A 21,966-nucleotide genomic window follows, 5' to 3' on the forward strand; every position below is an offset into this window, starting at 1 on the left:
GCACCTTCACACAATCACATGAGCAATTCTTATTCTCGGGTGAGCAGCGTGATAGAAGCACAGTCGACTACTTGACGTTTTTTGCTTGGCATTTGAGATTTTATTCGAGAAGTAAAGCGTGACGGGCTGACACTCATCATCCATCGTGATGAGTGTCAGTAATGGTAAAACAAGGAGAAGTAATTGGATAAGAGGGATTCGTATTCTCACGCTAAATGAAAAAAGGCAGTGTGGGCGCGCGCGCACATGCATGCTGCGTCCGTGCTTTTGCGTGTGTGCGCCTCTGTCTGTGGGTGTGTGTGTCTGTTTGTGTGTGTAACCATTGCCTCCTCCTCCCCAGGGGTGGATGATGGGGAGGACATCCCCAGGGAGACTCTGGTAGGAATTTATGAAAGGATCAGGAAGAGGGAGCTGAAGACAAACGAGGACCACGTGTCTCAGGTTCAGAAGGTGGAGAAACTCATAGTGGGGAAGAAACCGGTGAGGAACACACAACTTACCTAGAACTCTGCTGCAGCACTTTTTGCATAGTGCTTGATACAAGGCCTGAAACTCCCCTGGGTTTACTCTGGCATGACTCATCTTAATTAAATGTGTCACTCCATAGCCCCTTGATTAACTATGGCGTTCGGTTTGTCAAATACAGCCCAAAGACACACATTTATCCATGGAGAGAGTGTTGGGCCTTTTATATTGGTCACATACACATGGTTAGCAGATGTTATTGCGAGTGTAGGGAAATGCTTGTGCTTCTAGTTCTGAAAGTACAGCAATATCTAACAAGTAATCTAACAATTCCACAACAACTATCTAATATATATAAGTAAATGAATGGAATAAGAATGTATACATATAAATATATGGATGAGCAATGACAGAGCAAGATGCAATATGCAAGATGCCATAGATGATATAAAATACAGTATATAGATATGAGATTAGTAATGTAAGTTATGTAAACATTATTAAAGTGACTAGTGATCCATTTATTAAAGTGGCCAATGATTTCAAGTCTGTATGTAGGCAGCAGCCTCTCTGTGTTAATGATGGCTGTTTTAACAGTCTGATGTCCTTGAGATAGAAGCTGTTTTTCAGTCTCTCGGTCCCAGCTTTGATGCACCTGTACTGACCTCGCCTTCTGGATGTTAGTGGGGTGAACAGGCAGTGGCTTGGGTGGTTGTTGTCATTGATGATCTTTTTGGCCTTCCTGTGACATCGGGTGCTGTAGGTGTTCCTTGGGGGCAGGTAGTTTTCCTCCGGTGATGCGTTTGTAAAAGTTAGAGGGTTTTAGGTGACAAGCCCAATTTCTTCATCCTCCTGAGGTTGAAGAGGTACTGTTGCGTCTTCTTCACCACATTGTCTGTGTGGGTGGACCATTTCAGTTTGTCCGTGATGTGTACGCCGAGGAACTTAACTATCCACCTTCTCCACTGCTGTCCTGTCGATGTGGATAGGGAGGTGGCTCCTTCTGCTGTTTCCTGAAGTCCATGATCGTTGTTTTCCTGACACCACATTCCAAGTGCCCTCACCTCCTCCCTGTAGGCTGTCTCGTCATTGTTGGTAATCAAGCCTACTACTGTTGTGTCGTCTGCAAACTTGATGATGGAGTTGGAGGCGTGCATGGCCACGCAGTCACGGGTGAACAAGGAGTAAAGGAGGGGGCTGAGCACACACCCTTGTGGGGCCCCAGTGTTGATGATCAGCGAAGTGGGGATGTTGTTTCCTACCTTCACCACCTGGGGGCGGCCCATCAGGAAGTCCAGGACCCAATTTCACAGGGCGGGGTTGAGACCCAGGCCCTCAAACTTAATGATGAGCTTGGAGGGTACTGTGTTGAAGGCTGAGCTGTAGTCAATGAACAGCATTCTTACATAGGTATTCCTCTTGTCCAGATGGGATAGGGCAGTGTGCAGTGTGATGGCGATTGCATTGTCTGTGGACCTATTGGGGTGATATGATCCTTGACTAGTCTCTCAAAGCACTTCATGATGACAGTGAGTGCTACAGGGCGATAGTAATTTAGTTCAGTTACATTTGCATTCTTGGGTACAGGAACAATGGTGGCCATCTCGAAGCATGTGGGGACAGCAGACTGGGATAGGGAGAGATTGAATATGTCCGTAAACACACCAGCCAGCTAGTCTGCGCATGCTCTGAGGAAGCGCCTAGGGATGCCGTCTGGGCCTGCAGCCTTGCGAGGGTTAACATGTTTAAATGTCTTACTCATGTAGGCCACGGAGAAGGAGAACCCACAGTCCTTGGTAGCGGGCTGCGTCTGTGGCACTGCATTATCCTCAAAGCGGGCAAAGAAGGTGTTTAGTTTGTATGGAATCAAGACGTCGATGTCCGTGACATGGCTGGTTTTCTTTTTGTAGTCTGTGATTGTCTATAGACCCTGCCACATACGTCTCGTGTCTGAGCCGTTGAATTGCGACTCTACTTTGTCTCTGTACTGACATTTTGCTTGTTTGATTGCCTTGCGGAGGGAATAACTACACTGTTTGGATTCGGCCATATTCCCATTCACCTTTCCATGGTTAAATGTGGTGGTTCGCGCTTTCAGTTTGAGGAATTCTAGGTCAGGTGAACAAAAGGACTTGAGTTCCTGCATGTTGTTACACCATGAGTCGTTAATCATGACATACATACACCCCCGCCCATCTTCTTCCCGGAGAGATGTTTATTCCTTTCCGCACGATGCACAAAGAATCCAGGTGGTTGTACCGAGAGAGTCATGTTCAGGCGAGCCTTGTTTCTCGCAAGTATCCAAGCAATCTCATATGTTGCCTCGTCGTTTTCTCTGCCATCATTTGTTGTCCTTTGAGCCGTCTTTTGAGTTGTGCTATTTTGTTATTTCTGGAGGTTGCTTTGTGGCGGATATGTTTTGTCAACGTGGGCCTGGTGTGACTGGAAATGTCGCTTTAAATTTGCTCATTTCAAACAATTGACTGCCTTCTGTCAAATAAGACAAAGTGAGGCAGTCCTATTATGCAGAACAAAAAAATACTTGTCTGTCCATTTCTCTTGGAACTTTCTGTGTTCTTCTTGAATCGACCGCATCCTTCTCTTAGTCACCGGAGCCACGTTAGCTAGCTGCATTTCCCCACCTCCATCTTCCTGGTTCTCCTGGTGTTTGTTCTTTCATAGCTGTCACGTTGTTCTCCAGCTCTTACCCCTCCTTTTCCTTGACAATAGATTGACTTTTCTTTTTTTACAATAAATTGATCCATGTCGACCAGACTGCAAAATGAAATGGAGTAGCAGGCTGATGTGTCGGTCGCTGTAGCTGAGCAGTTGCGTTCTATTTTGGTCTTTCTGTTCAACAGTTGCGCTATACTGCCATCTATCTGCTGTCCAGGGAGCAATAGGTATATTCAATGACTTGATTCAGACTTCCATTAAACACATTGAATTGAAATTGTATCATTGTTATGTATTATGAATGGAAAATAGGAAAATCACTGCAATCTGCAAATGAAGGGATGAGGGGGACGCAATGAGTACCACTGCACTAATATAACACTTAGTATAGTGAAAAGGCATAGCCTACTTACACTTACTATATAGGAGGAAAAACAGAGGGAGAACAACAAATCAAATTGTATTGCTTGTGTACACAGATTTGCCGATGTTATCGCCAGTGCAGCGAAATGCTTGTGTTTGTAGTTCCAACAGTGCAGTAATGCCTGGCAATAATTTTTTGAAAGCAATAAACACGTCATCCAAAAATATATATTTAAGAAATATCAGAATGGGCAATGTCAGAAAGCGGAATATAAACATATTTATTATTATGACCTTTTATTTAACTAGGCAAGTCAGTTAAGAACAAATTCTTATTTTCAATGACGGCCTAGGAACAGTGGGTTTACTTGCCTGTTCAGGGGCAGAACGACAGATTTGTACCTTGTCAGCTCGGAGATTTGAACTTGCAACCTTCTGGTTACTAGTCCAACGCTCTAACCATATAATGGTGTGTAAAAATCGTATGGACAGTATATGAATAGAAAAGGTTTATACAGCAGAATACACAGTGCCCTCAAAGTATTCATACCCCTTGACTTATTCCACATTTTGTTGAGTTACTGCCTTAATTCCAAATTGATTAAATGCGTTTTCTCACCCATCTACTCACAATACCCGATAATGACAAAGTGAAAACGTGTTTTTAGACATTTTTGCACATTTATTGAAAATGAAATATCTTATTGACATAAGTATTCACACCCCTGAGTCAATACATGTTAGAATCACATTTGGCAGCGATTAGAGCTATGAGGCTTTCTTGGTTAGTCTTTAAGGGTTTTTTCGCACTTGGTCCCTTTCAGACAATTTATGTGAACTCCAAAGGAACTCAAAAGAGCCCCCAAAGCGTACCGAACTGTGACCATCTCGAAAGGTGGTCTGAGTTCGGTTCCCTTGAATTCCACGGTCCGGTTCCGTTTTATAGGACAATGTGAACAAAAGCTCCCCGGGTTCACTTGCCATTATTGCCATTATTGCAACACAGTTTCCCCTGCCATAACCCCTCACATGTGCCACATAAAAGCGAAGATATTGATGTGCAGATTCGCATAATTTTTTAGTTGTTGCTGTTTTTGGATATTGATTAGCGATTATTAAGGACACAGAAATTCCAAAATGTGTAGAGTTTTTAGTTCAGGTTATTTGTTTGCAATATGTGATCTATAGACTATGAGAGCTTCATAAGCTGTTTATTGATGGTGGTGTTTGAATAGTGTGAGAAGACAATATATTTGGTGAGAATCATATAGGATGCCCCTCATCAATCTACACACAATATTCCAAAATGACAAAGCAAAAACAAGTTTTTAGAAATTCTTCAATTAAAAAAAAAGAGTTGACATTTACATAAGTATTCAGACCCTTTAATCCGCACTTTGTTGAAGCACCTTTGGCAGTGATTACAGCCTTGAGTCTTCGTGGATATGATGCCACAAGCTTGGCACACCTGTATTTGGGGAGTTTCTCCCATTCTTCTCTGCAGATCCTCTCAAGCTCTGTCAGGTTGGATGGGGAGTGTCACTGCACAGATATTTTCAGGTCTCTCCAGACATGTTCAATCGGGTTCAAGTCCGGGCTCTGGCTGGTCCACTCAAGGACATTCAGAGACTTATCCCAAAGCCACTACTGCGTTGTGTTGGCTTTGTGCTTAGGGTTGCTGTCCTGTTGGAAGGTGAACCTTTGCCCCAGTCTGAGGTCCTGAGTGCTCTGGAGCAGGTTTTCATCAAGTATCTCTCTGTACTTTGCTCCGTTCATCTTTACCTCTATTCTTACTAGTCTCCCAGTCCCTGACGCTGAAAAATATCCCCACACCATGATGCAGCCACCACCATGCTTCACCGTAGGGATGGTGCGATGTTTTCTCCCGACGTGACGTTTGGCTTTCAGGCCAAAGAGTTCAATTTTGATTTCATCAGACCAGAGAATCTTGTTTCTCATGATCTGAGAGTCATTTAGGTGTCTCTTGGCAAACTCCAAGCCTTTTACTGAGGAGTGGCTTCCGTCTGGCCAATCTACAATAAAGGCCTGATTGGTTGAGTGCTGCAGAGATTGTTTTCCTTCTGGAAGGTTCTCCCATCTCCACAGAGGAAGTCTGAAGCTCTATCAGAGTGACCATCGGGTTCTTGGTTACCTCCCTGACCAAGGCCCTTCTCCCCCGATTGCTTAGTTTGGCTGGGCGGCCAGCTCTAGGAAGAGTCTTAGTGGTTCCAAATGTCTTCAATTTTAAGAATGATGGAGGCCACTGTGTTCTTGGGGACCTTCAATGCTGCAGAAATGTTTTGGTACCCTTCCCCAGGGCTGTACCTCAACACAATCCTGTCTCGGAGCTCTACGGACAATTCCTTCGACCTCTTGGCTTGGTTTTTGCTCTGACGTGCACTGTCAACTGTGGGACCTTATATAAACAGGTGTATGCCTTTTCCAAATCAATTGAATTTAACTCCAATCAAGTTGTAGAAACATCTCTAGGATGATCAATGGAAACAGGATGCACCTGAGCTCAATTTCAAGTCTCATAGCAAAGGGTCTGAATAATTATGTAAATAAGGTATTTCTGTTTGATATTTTTTAGACATTTGCAAACATTTCTACAAACCTGTTTTCGCTTTGTTGTTATGGGGTATTGTGTGCAGATTGATAAACATTCTTTTGAAAGATTTTTTTTTAGTAAGTCTGTAACAACATTTGGAAAGAGTCAAGGGGTCTGAATACTTTCCGAATGCACTGTACATATGAAGTGCGAATAACAGTATGTAAACATTATTAAAGTGACCAGTGTTCAATGACTAGAATACAGTATATACATATAAAGTGGATAAAACGGTATGTAAATATTAGTAAAGTGACCCGTGTTTAATTACTATGTACACAGGGCAGCATTCTCTAGGGTTCAGGATAGAGTACCGGGTGCTAGTCAGCTAGAACAGTGACCAAGATTCTAAAGTTTGTGAGGGTCTTAGGGGCCAAGTTCGAAGAGCCGCTGTTGCGCATTCTGTGTGAAGAATTTCAGGTTGTCGGTGAAGTTCACTCCGAACTTGAAGCTTTTGACCCTTTCTACTTCGGGCCTGTGGATGGGGGTGTGCTCTCTCTGCTGTCTCCTGTCGTCCACAATCAGCACCTTCGTTTTGTTGACGTTGAGAGAGAGTTTATTTTCCTTGCACCACTCAGCCAGGGCTCTCACCTCCTCCCTGTAGGCTGTCTTGTCATTTTTGGTAATCAAGCCTACTACTGTTGTCGTCAACAAACTTGATGATTGAGTTGGAGGCGTTCGTGGCCACGCAGTCATGGGTGAACAGGGAGTACAGGAGGGGCTGAGGACGTACCTGTGGGGTGCATACTCAGCCCCTCCCCTGTGGGGTGCGTACTCAGCCCCTCCTGAGGATCAGTATGGTGGAGGTGTTGTGGCCCTGTAGGCGCATTGTGGCCCCACATTCGCATACTCAGCCCCTCCCCTGTGGGGTGCGTACTCAGCCCCTCCTGAGGATCAGTATGGTGGAGGTGTTGTGGCCAACCTTCACCACTTGGGGTCGGCCTGTCAGGAAGTCCAGGACCCAATTGCACAGGGAGGGGTTCAGACCCAGGGCCCTGAGCTTAGTGATGAGCTTGGAGGGCACTATGGTGTTGAAGGCTGAGCTGTAGTCTGAACAGCATTCTTACATAGTTATTTATCTTGTCCAGATGCGATAGGGCAGTGTGCAGTGCAATGGTGATTGCGTCATTTCAGTCATGTAAAGGTAGAAGGGGAAAAAAGCCTGAGATTCTCAGTGACCCCGGGAATTTAATGGAGTGATTAACCCCGTATACCCCAAAGAAATATGATCCCTCATCATCACTAAACGGCAGTATCAAAACTCTCAGAGGGCCGACAGTACAGTGAAGTACCTGGACATTAAACAACAAATTAGACTTCCATTCTACAATAATGTACTGTATATATCACGCTGGTATTGTAGAGCTGGAGATCTTGTTTTCACCTCAGTTGTTTAAACCACTTCATTCAACTCATTACTGACTCACAGACAGGATTACTGGAATACTGAGACCCTACTTTGAGGTTCCCATGAGGGTTGCTAGCACGTAAATGGCTCATGGCTTGTACAGACGTAAACAGACAGACATGTCTTAGACCATGCTGCAACCGTACAGCTTTAGAGGGCTGAATTATCTGTATGACCCCATCAATGAGATGACGTATAAGATGTTGAAGTCGTAAGTTTACAAACACTTAGGCTGGAGTCATTAAAACTCATTTTTTAACCACTCCACAAATGTCTTGTTAAGAAACTATAGTTTTGGCAAGTCGGTTAGGACATATACTTTGTGCATGACACAAGTCATTTTTCCAACAATTCTTTACAGACAGATTATTTCATTTATAATTCAGTGTATCACAATTCCAGTGGGTCAGAAGTTTACATACACTAAGTTGACTGTGCCTTTAAACAGCTTGGAAGATTCCCTAAATAGATGTCATGGCTTTAGAAGCTTCTGATAGGCTAATTGAGATCATTTGAGTCAATTGGATGTGTACCTGTGGATGTATTTCAAGGCCTACCTTCAAACTCAGTGCCTCTTTGCTTGACATCATGGGAAAATCAAAAGAAATCAGCCAAGTCTTCAGAAAAAAAATTGTAGACCTCCACAAGTCTGGTTCATCCTTGGGAGCAATTTCCAAACGCCTGAAGGTACCACGTTTATCTGTACAAACAATAGTACGCAAGTATGAACACCATGGGAACACACAGCCGTCATACCGCTCAGGAAGGAGACGCGTTCGGTCTCCTAGAGATGAGGTACAAAAGTATCTATATCCACAGTAAAACGAGTATATCAACATATCCTAAAATGCCGCTCAGCAAGGAAGAAGCCACTGCTCCAAAACCGCCATAAAAAAGCCGGACTACGGTTTGCAACTGCACATGGGGACAAATATTGTACTTTTTGGAGAAATGTCCTCTGGTCTGATGAAACAAAAATAGAACTGTTTGGCCATAATGACCATCGTTATATTTGGAGGAAAAGGTGTGAGGCTTGCAAGCCGAAGAACACCATCCCAACCATGAAGCACGGGGGTGGCAGCATCATGTGTGAGAGTGCTTTGCTGCAGGAGAGACTGGTGCACTTCACAAAATAGATGGCATCATGGAGAGGAAAATGTTGTGGATATATTGAAGCAACATCTCAAGACATCAGTCAGGAAGTTAAAGCTTGGTCACAAATGGGTCTTCCAAATGGACAATGACCCCAAGCATACTTCCAAAGTTGTGGCAAATGGCTTAAGGACAACAAAGTCAAGGTATTGGAGTGGCCATCACAAAGCCCTGACCTCAATCCTATAGAAAATGTGTGGGCAGAACTGAAAAAGCGTGTGCGAGCAAGGCGGCCTACAAACCTGACTCAGTTACACCAGCTCTGTCAGGAGGAATGGGCCAAAATTCCAACTTATTGTGGGAAGCTTGTGGAAGGCTACCCAAAACCTTTTGACCCAAGTTAAACCATTTAAATGCAATGCTACCAAATACTAATTGAGTGTATGTAAACTTCTGACCCACTGTGATGAAAGAAATAAAAGCTGAAATCAATCATTCTCTCTACTATTATTCTGACATTTCACATTCTTAAAATAAAGTGGTGATCCTAACTGACCTAAGACAGGAAAGATTTTACTAGGATTAAATGTCAGGAATTGAGTTTAAATGTATTTGGCTAAGGTGTATGTATACTTCCGACTTCAACTGTATGTAACAGGTTCTAGGCACGTGCCCTGTATGCATTTAATACAGTAATGAGGTTCTCCCTCTGATATTTTCTCTGTCTTCCCATTGCAGATTGGATCTCTCCACCATGGAATAGGATGTGTAAGTACATGTTCACAGTTTGGCATGTAATGATCATGTCATTGTTATGCGTCATTTTACTCACCCACAGTTTCTATGTAAAGCAAGGGCAATTTATATGTGTTTAGTGTTCGGCCTATATTAACATCACCCAGTCTTAGTGTCAGGATGGCTAAAATAATCCACATCCTGTAGATACTTGTTGTTTCAGATGGCTTTAGTTGGATTAAGGGTCTTCTTGCCCCTAAAAGTCCACACCTATTACTGAGATGAACAGGATCCCCTGTGATACACCTGTAGACAGAGTCAACACGTATACATTCCTAGGTGCCAGTGAGCTGCACTGTTTACTGACTGTGCTGAGCCGAGCATGCATCACTGCCAAGAAGCAGACCACACAGAGAGGCTTCACACGCGCGCACACACACAAACACACACATACCCGCAAACACACACACATATACGCACACACTCCTGCCCACACAGAAGCCTCCCACAGACAGAGGGCATTTGTTAGAGTGGGTATTATTAGTCATGAATGTTTTAGGGGTGAGACATGCTGAAAGATTGTTCTGAATCTATTTGGGAGAATAATAAACTATGTAACCTTCTGTAACCTATGTGCTCACAGGCTTCTGTTCTACTGCCATTACACTGTTTACATAATCATAGACTAGAGGAAAACCATCTAGATATCAGCTGGCTCCTGCTTTTCATTGGATATATCAGACAGTTTTATGCCATCTTCATTTCCTGGTATTAAAGTTTTATGAGCAGAATTTGTGTGGGAATAAATGACAGATGTGTTTTGATCCTAGGGAATCCTAGTCTTAATTATTCTGTGTCCCCTTGACTTCCAAACAAAGTAGGATGGTGAAACCACCTCTCCTAACGACAATGAATACATTAGGATGAATAATGTAACAAGGAGAAACAGCATCACACAGGGGTTTTATAGCACACTATTCAGACATCATTATAACCCATTTCCCTTGCACTCCTCACACTAAATCATCCTAAAATAGAGGCTCACTGTTTGTTTTTATTTCCCTGTTGGCATATCTGAGGGGTGTGTGCGTGTGCGCACGTATGTCTGAGTGTGTGCATGTGCGTTTAACAACTGTTATACTTCAGTTTGGGGTCATATTACTCTTTGACCTAAGCCCAGGGCCTGACCGCTGTGTGTTAGTGAGTAATGTCGTTGGGTTGGTTTCTAGGTGCTGTCCCTGCCCCATCGCAGGCTAGTGTGCTACTGTCGGCTGTTTGAAGTGCCAGACCCCAACAAGCTCCAGAAGTTAGGCCTGCACCAGCGTGAGATCTTCCTGTTTAATGACCTTCTGGTGGTATGTGTCCTCTCCTGCCTTTTGTCCTGCCCTGTCCTGTGTTAAATATGATCATTCAAATATGGTCCTTCAAATGTGGCCTCACAGCAACAACAATGAGCAAAGAAGTACAGTCTATGAGCTTTCAGTTCAAACCTTTTTTTGGTTTCTCCAATATCTTTCTTGCCCTCACAGTATAACTTGTGTATTTGTCTGTGTGCTTGTTTGGGTGTTTATTTGAGTGCAGGTGACAAAGATTTTCCAGAAGAAGAAGAACTCTGTGACATACAGCTTCCGGCAGTCTTTCTCTCTGTATGGGATGCAGGTTCTGATGTTTGAGAACCAGTGTAAGTAGAACAGACCTCTCCCTGTCCATTCACCATCTCTGCGATGTGTTGTTAGCCCAGCATGGTTATATAGTACATCCCACTGGGTTCAATTTTCACATCTATATACATGTTACCATCCTGTGATGATGGAACGAGACACCGTTTATACTTTCAAAACATCAGACAGATTTTAAAGTTCCTTTGTGGTCGATGCCCTGAGTTTTAAAGGTCTCTCTCTCTGTGTTTGGTCCAGATTACGGGAATGGAATCAGGCTTACATCAGCCATACCAGGTGCCGACATCAAGGTCCTCATCAACTTTAATGCACCCAACCCCCAGGACCGCAAGAAGTTCACTGACGACCTGCGAGAGTCTATCGCCGAGGTCCAGGAAATGGAGAAATACAGGATAGAGTGTGAGCAGACATTTTAGCTCTCTGTCCCTCCCTCTGTTTGCCCCGCCCTCATTCCCTTTTCCCCCTCCCTCTATCCGCCCCTCCCTCCCTGGCCGCTGCTAGCCATGTGACCTCAGTCAAGTAGAGGCAGATAGGGCTTGGTCCTCATTACTCACTCTCTGTTTATGAGAAGGAATGTTTATGGAGTTCACAGGATGACTACCACGAGGAGGATTGGGTTTGCGGAAGGGCATTTATCAAAGAGAAACACACAGAAGACTGTTTTTACGAATGAGTCTAATATGCGAAAGGATTTAGATGCACTTTTACAATGTTACATTTGATTATTATGTAAATGCAATAGTTACCGAATATATAGTAATAGTCTATATAAAAGTAAGTGCCAGTAATGAAATTATGAGGAAATGTAGAAATATTGTATGTTTGAAGATGAATGCTGAAAAACACACACACACACACACACACACACACACACACACACACACGCTATCTTTACCTTACTCTCTCCCCATATGTATGTTCATATAAAGCTGAGCTTGAGAAGCAGAAAGGGGTGGTGAGGCCCAGTATGTCCCAGAGCTCTGGGCTGAAGAAGGAGGCTGGCAATGGCAACATGAACCGTGCCAGTCTGGACGACACCTACACCATGGGCGAGGGCCTGAAGAGGAGCGCCCTCAGCAGCTCCCTCCGTGACCTCTCCGAAGCAGGTAAGGTCAAAGGTCATCGTTGTGTTCACAAAACGGTCCTTTCCTGGGAGAGACCCTCTGTTGTTTTTACCTCCTCACTCGTCCTATGGTAATATTACTCGGAACATCCAACATTATGTTTTATAGCACCTTGAACTGATGTCCGACTTTGTATTGAGGATTAAGTAAAATGTTTTTCTGGTGAGATTGTCTTATTAAATAACTTAAATGCATTCTGTATCTGGGCAGTGTGAGACTTCACAAGATAATTGCGCTTATTAAGGTCCTGTTAGTTTAGTCCTAAAATTATTTTCTGGTACTGGTGCCCTACCCCAATGTGAAATATTTGATCATAACCTGGGATATGAAACAACAGAAGTAGGTTTGTGCCATTGAAAAATAGACGTTTCTAAATGAATAAGCTATTTGGTATGACGTTATCGACAGGTCTACTTTAGAGGGTTTGCCTTTCCACTGAAAAGTGATATTGAAGGAAGGATTGCTCTCGTCCCTGTATCTAAATCAAAATATACTTTATATCTCAATGAACACCTTTGATTTTTGCACTTTTTCGTGTCACATTATCATTCTTTAATCCCAATTTTTTTTCTCAAACATTTCATGATAAGGCTTGCTTGTTATATGTTTAATTAATCCACCGTTATTCACTACCAGTCATTCCAGTGTATTGCTGTGATCCAAACCTACTGAACTCAATGGGGATTTGTTCTCATACAATAACTGACGCAAGACGAGATCTGGTTCCAAAATTACAACGAACATCTCATTGTCATGAATATCCAGAATGTTTCGCATTTCGACTCTAAAGCGATTCACCTTGAGAACATGTCATTCATTCTGGATCGCAGTTATGTTAAGACATCATGGTAACGTAATGAAATCCATATAGGAGTGCTACAGTATCTCACAATAGGATGTATTTGCTCTGTTTCCATTGTCATGTCGGGTACTATACTGAAATACAGATACGATAAGGCTAGTCAGTGCTGAAGTCGATAGATCAACATGGGAGCGTTTCCTCCCTCCTGTCTTAGGTTTTTGCCCCAACTTTCTCCACACAGGATGTGGCATGGTAGAGTGGTCATGTCCTGTGTACAATATATTTTAATTTTCTCACCGTTCTCCATCTCATTATGTACTTCCTGATATTTCCATTCCCATTGGGTTTTCTCCTGTTTCTCCATATGTGAAGACTGGTCATGTATCCATTGGCTGAGCCCTATGACAGTGGCAAACTGCTCTATATGCTCGTACACCTCATGTGCAACAGCCATTGTATTGCTTTTGATGTTTCTTCTCCGTGACTGTCACTGCCATTGGCTCGCTACAAAGCCACCCGTTACTCTTCCTTATGACAATCTACATCTTGTGACAACATTAAATCTGTGTTGTCACATTTTATCAGGAACAAATCTATGAATAATCTTAACTCGGTGTAGTTTAGAAATACTAACATTGCTTAGCTCTTTGTAGTTACACTGATGTCCTCAGCTGAATGTTGCAAAAATGATTTCCTTGTCCTTTAAGTTTGAGCAATGCAGTAAATTCAAAATGTAGTGTAAAGGTACACTGACCAAATGTCTCTCTTTATCTCCTAAGTAAATATGAACAAAGCTGCTAAAATAATGGACGTGACAGTAATACCTACCTATCTATCAACCGGTCCCCCCACACACTCCCTGCCCCTTTTATCTCAGCTTCCAGTGTATTACTCACAACCCCCTGCACTGCCCCCTAGGGGAGAGGAGGGCTGCCTAAACCTCTGTAGTTGATCCAGGAGTGCTGTCCTATCCATCTCTAATCTGTGGTATTGCATGTCTCGGGCAGGCAAGCGTGGGCGCCGCAGCAGTGCAGGATCACTAGACAGCAATATGGAAGTAAGTTGGAAGCAGCTGGTGTCCAAGCTACTCTGTGATGATGTGCTCTGTAAAAACACAGTTTATTTTTGTTGTTCTTGCACCCCTCTCTGCATAGACTCTCAGTTCATTTTGTTTTATGAACTTTTTATTTATTTTATTTTTTATCTCGGATGCCTTTTAACAACCTGCCTGCCTCGGTTAGTGTGCATGCATGGGCTGCCTGCCTCTGACGCTGGCTAGATGGGAGACATGTCTTGTTTTGGTCATGTGGCCAGTTTGCCCTTTTTCTTAAAACAAGCATGACTACTACTAATTCCCCCTTCCTCCCTCTAATCCCCCCCAGCTGTTTGTTTTGATCACAGTCTAATGTCTTCCATTCAGCCATGTCCCAACCCGCAGTTTGGCTTTCCTTTGGGGCTAAGAACCTTAGGCAGGGGTGTCAGTGAATGCCTGTTGTAGCACCTACTCTCCCCCTAGTGTTGTGCAAACCTAAAGCCCCCCTCTCTGGTCCCTCTCCTGTCCCTTGCCTGTCCTATTGAAAGAAATCTCACAGAGGTTTGAGGCTCAGGGAGGAAGGTTATCTTACAACAGCTCACGGTCACATCAATATCTCACTGTCAGAACTTTATCGACAAGCTTTTTACACACAATATCAAAGAGTCAATATGAAAGATGTGGATTTCATTCATCATCATTTCTTCATTCCATGAGTCCGTGTGTTGGTTTTGAAGTCTGGGAACCCTTGAAAATGTCATTCCACTTTCAAAGAAATCTGTATGGTCTCTTCACAACCTTGGACAGAGCATGCACCAAAGGAAGGGCTTTTAAAACTTGGATGAATCACAAAAAGGATAGAGTTGGAACTAGATTGGGGGATAAGTGAACAGAGTTATTTTAATGTGACTACCAGATCTCCAGCATCTCTGCTTCCCGCTGTCTGGCTGAATGCAAAGCCAATATGGATGGAGATTTTGCTTGTCACCTCCTCTGCATGTGGATCCTCTGCCTCCATTGTTTTTAACCAGTTGCATGTGGGACTCTCAGGTTTGGAAGGCGTTCAACAATATGAATATATATATCAGCCTTTTATACTTTTGATGCATCTACAATAAAAGGTTCCGTTTAAAAAATTCTCTTGACGCGTATGTCATTTAAGAAAGTTTGAGTTTTTTCTATATAGGTTTCTTCATTTGTACCATTGTCGAGTGGCCATAACCCTGATATTACCATTCATTATTTGTCTGTCCTCCATCATGAGCTGATATTTTTAGTTAATTTTTTTGCATGCTCTGTCTGTAATGTTTTGCAACTTGCTGTTGACCCTTGAATATGCAGGCAGTTTTTCACCACTTCCATGAGGTGATTGATGCCTTAGCATAACTGCTGGTAGTCTAGTATGTGGTGTGATACTGTGTGTCTGCCTGTATAGAAGGCATGGATAGAGATGATGTTACCCTCTTCTCTCCCACAGGGGTCCATCATTAACAGTCCTCACATACGCCGGAGAGCCACAACCCCACGCAGCGAGGGCCCGCCCCGGGGCCACCCTACCATCCCCAACTCCTCCTCCCTCCTCGGGTCGCTCTTTGGCAGCAAACGGGGGAAGCCTTCATCCCAGAGCCATCCTCCTCTTCCTCTGCCTGGTCACCCCACCCTCATCTCCCACACGCCCCATCCGTCCAACCTCCACCACACAGCCCAGCAGGTAGCCCAGGCCCAGCTCCACCACTCCCAGTACTGCCACGTCCAACAGAACCCCCCTCCCTACCACCACCACCACCATTACCACCCCCCTCCCCATACACAGTACCACCAGCACCCGGCAGCATATGCATCCTCCTCCCACACACACCAACACACCCACCCCCACCCGCATGTACCACAGCACAGCCACGGCACCCATAGCCAGCATTCCCTTCACGCCTCACACTCCCAGCATGCCCCTCACCACCACAGTCAGCTGCAGGGCCCGGCACCCAGCGGGCCCAAACCCAAACACAGTGGCATCAGCACCGTGGTGTGACCTCCCTCACTGAAATAGTGCGAGAGCAAAAGAGAGAACGAAAGAGAGCTAGAGAGAGAGAGAAAAGATTGAATGAGCAAAAGGAAAGAGTGAGTGAGTGAACTTAAGGGAGGGACAGTCTCTTCCCCCAAAGGGACAGAGGGTATACTGTCAGTCGATGGCCTATCTACTGTGTTCCACTGCTGTGATGGAGATGGACCTCTGGCAGTCCCATGTATCCGCTCTCCCCTTCAGCTGCTCACCAATATGCTGGATGGAAACCAGACTCAATTCTTCCGCAAAGGGCCTCAGCTCGAACCTTAGTAAGGGCCTCTGTCTCTCTGTCAGGGCTTCAGGGAGGTGTTTTGTACGGGGAAACGCTTTCCCTCCTCCTCCCCATGAACTCACACCAAACCCGGCCGTGACGGCTGAAGAGAACCGTGCATTCTCTTTAGGCCGCTGTCCACTTCGCCGTTCTTTCAATAGCCCGTCTTCCCTTCACGTAATCAGGAGACAAGACCACCTGGGATAGGCCTGAGAAAACATGTCTGACTGTTTTCTCTGTCACAATGGAATATTATATTGTATACAGTCTTTTTAAACAAAGCTAGCTTTTAACACTCTGCTTTCTTGAGGTTTCCAAAACTCTCTTCATTTTTAAGAATGCTATTTGTTCTTGCCTCTCCTAGAATTCATGTTGTGTAAAAAAGCTAGGTGTAATCATTTCACAATAACTAGACCAACGGACAGGCTAACAACAGTCTCAATCGTAGTAGTTCTAGTGTTGTATTTACTGTAGATGACAGCTTTACGTGTTGTCTCCTAGCTCTCATTTGATAAATGTGCCAATTACTAATGCATAAACGATTTAGTCTAGACTTCATGTGCAGTATATTGTGCGTAAAGTACCTTGTAAGATTATACTTACAACCATTATTATCATTAGAAATCAACTGTATCAGTATTATACTGACTCTATGGGAACAGGATAGATGGGAAGGGGGAGTGGAGCCATGTTGTCAGGCAGTCCAATAACCTACTCTGGAACCTTTTTGCCTTTCAACCAGAGCATTGAGAGACTGGAATGCAGCTGTGGCACATGGCCCTCCTAATGCTGGGCTGTCATGTATAAAACCTCAAGAGTGAACAGATATTGGGTGTCTACTGACCATATGTTGTTCCTATGCTGGGTGGATGGGTCCTGCTCGGCTCGGTGTAGTACTTCGATATGAAGTACGGACGTTTAGTACTGTGAGTACGGGCGTGTAGTACTGTGAGTACGGGCGTGTAGTACTGTGAGTACGGGCGTGTAGTACTGTGAGTACGGGCGTGTAGTAAGGTGGCAGTGGTGGAAGGGTCACAGATCTCGTGTTGAGCTCATGGCCTTCTTTTGGTCGTATGCTGGCTTAAGCTCACAGCGTTCCTGACCTCTCAAGACACTTTACGCGATAGAAGTTGAGGCTCGCGTCACTTTACTGATGGACCCGCAGTAAAGCTGACAAATGTCTCATGCCTTTTGAAATATGAAGCAGCTGCATTCTTGACTCTTCAAATCAAAATACGATAATCCTTTATTTGATTTTTTTCATCATTTACTGTGTCTTTGTTTTCATCACAAAACCTGAGTAGGTGAGTGACTAGAATAACCTCTTAAGTATGTAGTGTGTAGTTTTTTGTTTGTCATCTTAGTTTTTATCATTATGTACAGTATGTGCAATATCTTCGTACTGGTTTTGTACATTCAAACAAAAACAAAAAAAAGTGTCCCTTCTGTTTGTTTTGTGTGTTTCCATGTTGCATCGTTATTTATTTAGGTTGGACCCCTGTCGTTCTCTCTCAGTGGCTTAATGTGTGGCTGTTCTCATGGTTCTCTGAGAAACACGGTCCTGGGATTTTCGAATTCAGTGGAATGTCGAAGTGGTTTTGCATGTAATGTTATTAATGTGAGGCTATCCTCAGCACATTGTATAACAAATCAGTGTTACCATAGTCGATTGAAGTGCAATCACATTAAACAAATACAGACTTGTAAGGCCCTTTACAGGTTCAAGTCTGTTATCATGTTGTCCTGGAAGAGATTCAGGTGAATTCTTTTTTTTTTTTTCAGATGATATACTTATTTAGACAGTTGACGGCAGTGCTTGACTTGGACTGAAATAGGTTCCGGTACTCATTTTGGGTGCCAGTACTGTTTATATTTAGGTACTGGAGCTCCTCAATACTTATGAGCTAAAATTCTATAAGAGGAACAGAACCTCAAGCAGTAGTATGAAGTGCCGGTACTCTGCTCCGGTGTCCCAAGTCAAGCACTGGTTGACGGTGAAAAGAAGGAGGAATGTGTGTATATATTTTAATAAAGGAATATGCTTCCCTCTGGGCAGAACAGAAATATTTTGCTGGATAAGCACATATGAAGGAGCGCTTTCATTTTTCAGGAAATCCAGATCTAATACACAGCAAAGAAATGCAAATGAAACAAAGGAACTAGGTTATATGTAAAGAAAAATATCTTTCTACATTCTACGAAATGAGAGTATATTATCGCGTGTACATTAAAGTAAAAGTCAACTGTTTGTCCCAATATTCAGGGTGTAAATGTATTTTAACATTCACTAAGAAAACCACAACCGTAAGTCAGACTTCCCACTGGGCACACACTGATGGAATCAAGGTTGTTTCCACATCTCAATGAAATTACGTTGAACCAACGTGGAATAGACGTTGAATTGACACCTGTGCCCAGTGGGTTGAGGCCTAGGCTTCACTCAACACGTCTGTTCATGTTAGATCCATGATATTATAACAACAAATAAGGAAATGTAGACAGATAAACATATCTTACCTATGACATGAATAATCAATTGAATGTCTTTCTAATTTTCTTTTTTGTAACTCAGAAATGGTCGAACAATGTAAAAATAGAGAACGAAATGTATACAATTATCTTGATATGTGTTGTAGTGCTTCAAGAATTGTCCACAGTCTATAGTCTGATAAGTACCCCCACGATGCACTGCATGGACCTGATGCGTCATGTGTCTTTTTCACTGTGAGCTGACTGAACAGGTCAGCCTGTAAAGTTGAATAACTTTATTTCTTCTCTTTTCATTGGTTTAGATTTGGAATCTCCTGATGTTGACTTGCTCTTGCGTCCCACATTAAGCTGATTGTTACTGGAGCTCAGCATGCATTTCATCTACATACACACTACCAGTCAAAAGTTTTAGAACAGCTACTCATTCAACGGTTTTACTTTATTTTTGACTATTTTCTACATTGTAGAATAATAGTGAAGACATCAAAACTATGAAATTACACATATGGAATCATGTAGTAACCAAAGAAGTGTTAAAGAAATCCAAATATATTTTATATTTGAGATTCTTCAAATAGCCAACCTTTGCCTTGATGACAGCTTTGCACACTCTTGGCATTCTCTCAACCAGCTTCATGAGGTAGTCACCTGGAATGCATTTCAATTAACAGGTGTGCCTTCTTAAAAGTTAATTTGTGGAATTTATTTCCTTCTTAATGCGTTTGAGCCAATCAGTTATGTTGTGACAAGGTAGGGGGGTATACAGAAGATATCCATATTTGGTCAAAGACCAAGTCCATATTCTGGCAAAAACATCTCAAATAAGCAAAGAGAAAGGACAGTCCATTACTTTAAGACATGAAGGTCAGTCAATATGGAAAATGTCAAGAACTTTGAAAGTGCAGTCGCAATTTCAAGAACTTTCTTCAAGTGCAGTCGCAAAACTGTCAAGCGCTATGATGAAACTGGCTCTCATGAGGACCGCCACAGGAAAGGAAAACCCATAGTTACTTCTGCTGCAGAGAATAAGATCAATAGAGTTACCAGTCTCAGAAATTGCAGCCCAAATAAATGCTTCAGTTCAAGTAACAGACAAATATCAACATCAATTGTTCAGAGGAGGATGTGTGAATCGGGCCTTCAGGGTCGTATTGTTGCAAAGAAACCACTTCTGAAGGACACCAATAAGAAGAAGAGACTTGCTTTGGCCAAGAAACACGAGCAATGGACATTAAACCGGTTGAAATCTGTCCTTTGGTCTGGAGTCTAAATTTGAGATTTTTGGTTCCAACCGCCGTGTTTTTGTGAGATGCAACGGATGATCTCTGCATGTGTATTTCCCACCGTAAAGCATGGAGGAGGAGGTGTTATGGTGTGGGGGTGCTTTGCTGGTGACACTGTCTGTGATTTATTTAGAATTCAAGGCACACTTAACCAGCATGGCTACCACAGCATTCTGCAGCGATACGCCATCCCTTCTGGTTTGGGATTAGTGGCACCATCATTTGTTTTTCAACAGGACAATGACCAAACACACTTTCTCCAAGAAGGAGAGTGAAGGAGTGCTGCATCAGATGACCTGGCCTCCACAATTCCCCGACCTCAACCCAATTGAGATGGTTTGGGATGAGTTGGACTGCAGAGTGAATGAAAAGCAGCCAACAAGTGCTCAGCATGTGGGAACTCCTTCAAGGCTGTTGGAAAAGCATTCAAGGTGAAGCTGGTTGAGAGAATGCCAAGAGTGTGCAAAGCTGTCATCAAGGCAAACGTTGGCTATTTGAAAAATATTAAATATAATTTTGATTTATTTAACACCTTTTTTTGTTACTACATAATTCCACATGTGTTATTTCATAGTTTTGATGTCTTCGCTATTATTCTACAATGTAGAAAATAGTACAAATGAAGAAAACCCCTTGAATGAGGCGTTCTAAAACGTTTGTCCGGTAGAGTACATAGTCATTGTAAAAATAACAATACATAAACACGTCGCACTTCTGTTATTATTGAGCCCGGGTGCTTTAGCTTTGAAAATAGCGGAGTAGAAGTGCTGATTATGGAATTCTAAAAAGGGTGATTTATCTAAAATGATGATGAGAAGGGACCAGGTGGGAGAAAAATAATCTGTACACAGGGAGTACATTATCACTACTCTAATCCCAATATTTGCAGTGGAGATCATATGAGGTGACGACCTTTATATGGGAGGATGAAGATATGATTTTCAACAAATCGCTTGTCTCTGCCAGCAACATTAGAGAACTGTCACTCGCTGTGGCTCTGACGGACTGTTATAATGTTCCCCGCCCCTACACACGCGCACACACTCTCTTTCTCTCATCCCATGCTGCAAGCTGTTCTATCAGGTGCAAGACACACAATTTAACAAGGGCAAGACAAGAGATGCCTCATTTCAATGTGCATTCAGTTTGTCCAGTGAGTAGTGAGTCAGTAAGACCCCCAGTTATCGTAAAACTTCAACTGTGACAATGTTGACAACGCTAAATAAACAAATATATGACTTATGGTATGCATGTGTTGGTCTTTGGCTTCTAATGTGTGTTATCGTGTCAGTCTTTTTCCTTTTATCTTACCATGTAAAATCAAGTAAAGCCCTTAGAAAAGGTACCTGTAGAACGTGTTATCTACTTCTTAGATAAATGTTGCATAGCTATCAGTGAGGTAAATAAAAAAGGAATGTATTCTGTATTTTTGACCTGTGTTATGGTTAGTAAAGACAGTAATACACAGTGTAACCACTGGAGGGCACACACATGAATAGAGATTAAGCTGTGTCAGCACGCCACCTAGTGGTGTGATGGGTTTCTAGACAGTGTTTACTACTTGATCATACTACTATAACACAGTACAGTAAAATGTGAAGTTATGCCAGCACATGTCCTAATTCGTCATGTTACCTCTGGAGTAAGATTGTGACTGGGTAGCAGCATACTCTACATAGAACTGATAGGCTACCAGCTGACAGTAATGGTAGGTGTATAGCAATGAGAAGTGAATGAGCATATTGTTGGCAGCTATGGAGGCTCATACGAAGTATATAAAATACCACATTGGTCCTCATTGGTTAAATGTATAGCAGTACTACATTTACAAACTCACTTAAAAGCCTCTACCACCATTTGGGAAGATAAACC

At 43.0% G+C, this 21,966-nt stretch overlaps 1 protein-coding gene across 13 annotated transcripts in view; it reads left to right on the top strand.

The window, feature by feature from the left end:
• LOC139416277 (IQ motif and SEC7 domain-containing protein 1-like) overlaps positions 1-21,341 on the top strand; it is a 192,965-nt gene extending 171,624 nt beyond the window's left edge. For 11 of the 13 annotated variants that reach the window (XM_071164740.1, XM_071164744.1, XM_071164743.1 and 8 more), the window contains 8 exons: positions 341-480; positions 9,354-9,383; positions 10,580-10,705; positions 10,932-11,031; positions 11,267-11,428; positions 11,959-12,135; positions 13,963-14,012; positions 15,466-21,341. In XM_071164740.1, coding sequence (XP_071020841.1) covers positions 341-480; positions 9,354-9,383; positions 10,580-10,705; positions 10,932-11,031; positions 11,267-11,428; positions 11,959-12,135; positions 13,963-14,012; positions 15,466-16,017 — 1,337 coding nt within the window. In that variant the 3' untranslated portion in view covers positions 16,018-21,341. The remainder of the gene's footprint in view (positions 1-340; positions 481-9,353; positions 9,384-10,579; positions 10,706-10,931; positions 11,032-11,266; positions 11,429-11,958; positions 12,136-13,962; positions 14,013-15,465) is intronic. The other 2 variants (XM_071164746.1, XM_071164752.1) reach the window with 2 other exon arrangements.
• The last annotated feature ends 625 nt before the right edge of the window (positions 21,342-21,966 follow it).

Source organism: Oncorhynchus clarkii, chromosome 9 (assembly GCF_045791955.1).
Source record: "Oncorhynchus clarkii lewisi isolate Uvic-CL-2024 chromosome 9, UVic_Ocla_1.0, whole genome shotgun sequence".
Classification (NCBI taxonomy): Eukaryota; Metazoa; Chordata; class Actinopteri; order Salmoniformes; family Salmonidae; genus Oncorhynchus; species Oncorhynchus clarkii.